The sequence below is a fragment of the Calidris pugnax genome, unplaced genomic scaffold, assembly GCF_001431845.1.
Source record: "Calidris pugnax isolate Ruff unplaced genomic scaffold, ASM143184v1 scaffold193, whole genome shotgun sequence".
Taxonomy (NCBI): Eukaryota; Metazoa; Chordata; class Aves; order Charadriiformes; family Scolopacidae; genus Calidris; species Calidris pugnax.
Genome location: NW_015090904.1, coordinates 1 through 1,412, shown reverse-complemented (window position 1 = coordinate 1,412; position 1,412 = coordinate 1). Strand labels below are relative to the sequence as shown.

Here is a 1,412-nt window from a genome sequence, read left to right as displayed (position 1 = left end):
GGGAACGGGACCGGGACCGGGGGAGGGGGGGGCACCGGGGGCTTGGGCCCGGTTCCCGATCCCGGTCCTTGATCCCCATCCTCGGTCCCGGTTGTTGATTCCGGTCCCCGATCCCCATCCCAGTCCCGGCCCCGGTTGTTGATCCCAGTCCCGGTCTCGGATCCCGGTCCCCGATCCCGGCCCCGGTTCTTAATCCCGGTCCCCGATCCCGGTCCCGGATCCTGGTCCTGGGCCCCGATCCCGGTCCGTGATCCCCATCCTCGGTCCCACTTGTTGATCCCGGTTCCTGGCCCCGGTTGTTGATCCCGGTCCCAGCCCCGGTTGTTGGATCCCGGTCCCGGTCCTGGATCCTGGTCCCGGTCCCCGATCCCGGTCCTTGATCCCCATCCTCGGTCCCACTTGTTGATCCCGGTCCCGGATCCTGGTCCCGGGCCCCGATCCCGGTCCCTGATCCCGGCCCCGGTTGTTGATCCTGGTCCCGGTCCCCAATCCCCATCCTGGTCCCGGCCCCGGTTGTTGATCCCGGTCCTGGTCCCCGATCCCGGTCCGTGATCCCCATCCTCGGTCCCCGTTGTTGATCCCGGTTCCCGGCCCCGGTTGTTGATCCCAGTCCCGATCCCCATTCCGGTCCCGGTCCCGGTTGTTGATCCCGGATCCCGGTCCCCAATCTCGGCCCCGGTTGTTGATCCCGGTCCCGGATTCTGGTCCCCGATCCCGGTCCTTGATCCCCATCCTCGGTCCCGGTCCCGGTTCTTGATCCCGGTTGCGGTCCTTGATCCCCATCCCGGGATCCCCGGCCCCCGTTGTTGATCCCTGTCCCGGTTCCTGATCCCGGTCCCGGTTGTTGATCCCGGTCCAGGATCCTGGTCCCGGTTGTTGATTCCGGTCCCTGATCGTGGTCTTTGATCCCGGTCCCGGGTCCGGTTGTTGATCCCGGTCCCAGTTCCTGATCCCGGTTGCGGTCCTTGATCCCGGTCCCAGCCCCCGTTGTTGATCCCTGTCCCGGTGCCTTATCCCGGTCCCTGATCCCAGTCCCGGCCCCGGTTGTTGATTCCGGTCCCGGTCGTTGATCCCGCTCCCTGACCCCCATCCCGGTCCCCGCCCCGGTTGTTGATCCAGATCCCAGTCGTCCGGTCCTTGATCCCAGTTGATCCCTATCCCGGTCCTTAATCCCGGTTCCCGATCCCGGTTCCGATCCTTGATCCTTATCCTGGTCCTTAATCCCGGTTCCCGATCCCGGTTCCGGTCCTTAATCCCGGTTCCCAATCCCGGTTCCCGGCCCTTAATCCCGGTCCTTGATCCCGGTCCCGTTCTTTGATCGCAGTCCCGGTCTCTGCTCCCGGTCCCGGTTCTTGATCCTGATCCCGATCCCGGCCCTTGATCCCGGTTTCCGGTCCCGGTCCTTAATCCCC

The 1,412-nt window shown here is 66.1% G+C and overlaps 1 protein-coding gene across 1 annotated transcript in view; it reads left to right on the top strand.

Annotated features, from left to right (window-relative positions):
• The window catches only part of JTB (jumping translocation breakpoint), a 3,605-nt gene extending 3,412 nt beyond the window's left edge, over positions 1-193 (top strand). Inside the window, exon 4 of the mRNA XM_014948993.1 lies at positions 149-193. Coding sequence (XP_014804479.1) covers positions 149-193 — 45 coding nt within the window. The remainder of the gene's footprint in view (positions 1-148) is intronic.
• Positions 194-1,412: the final 1,219 nt, after the last annotated feature.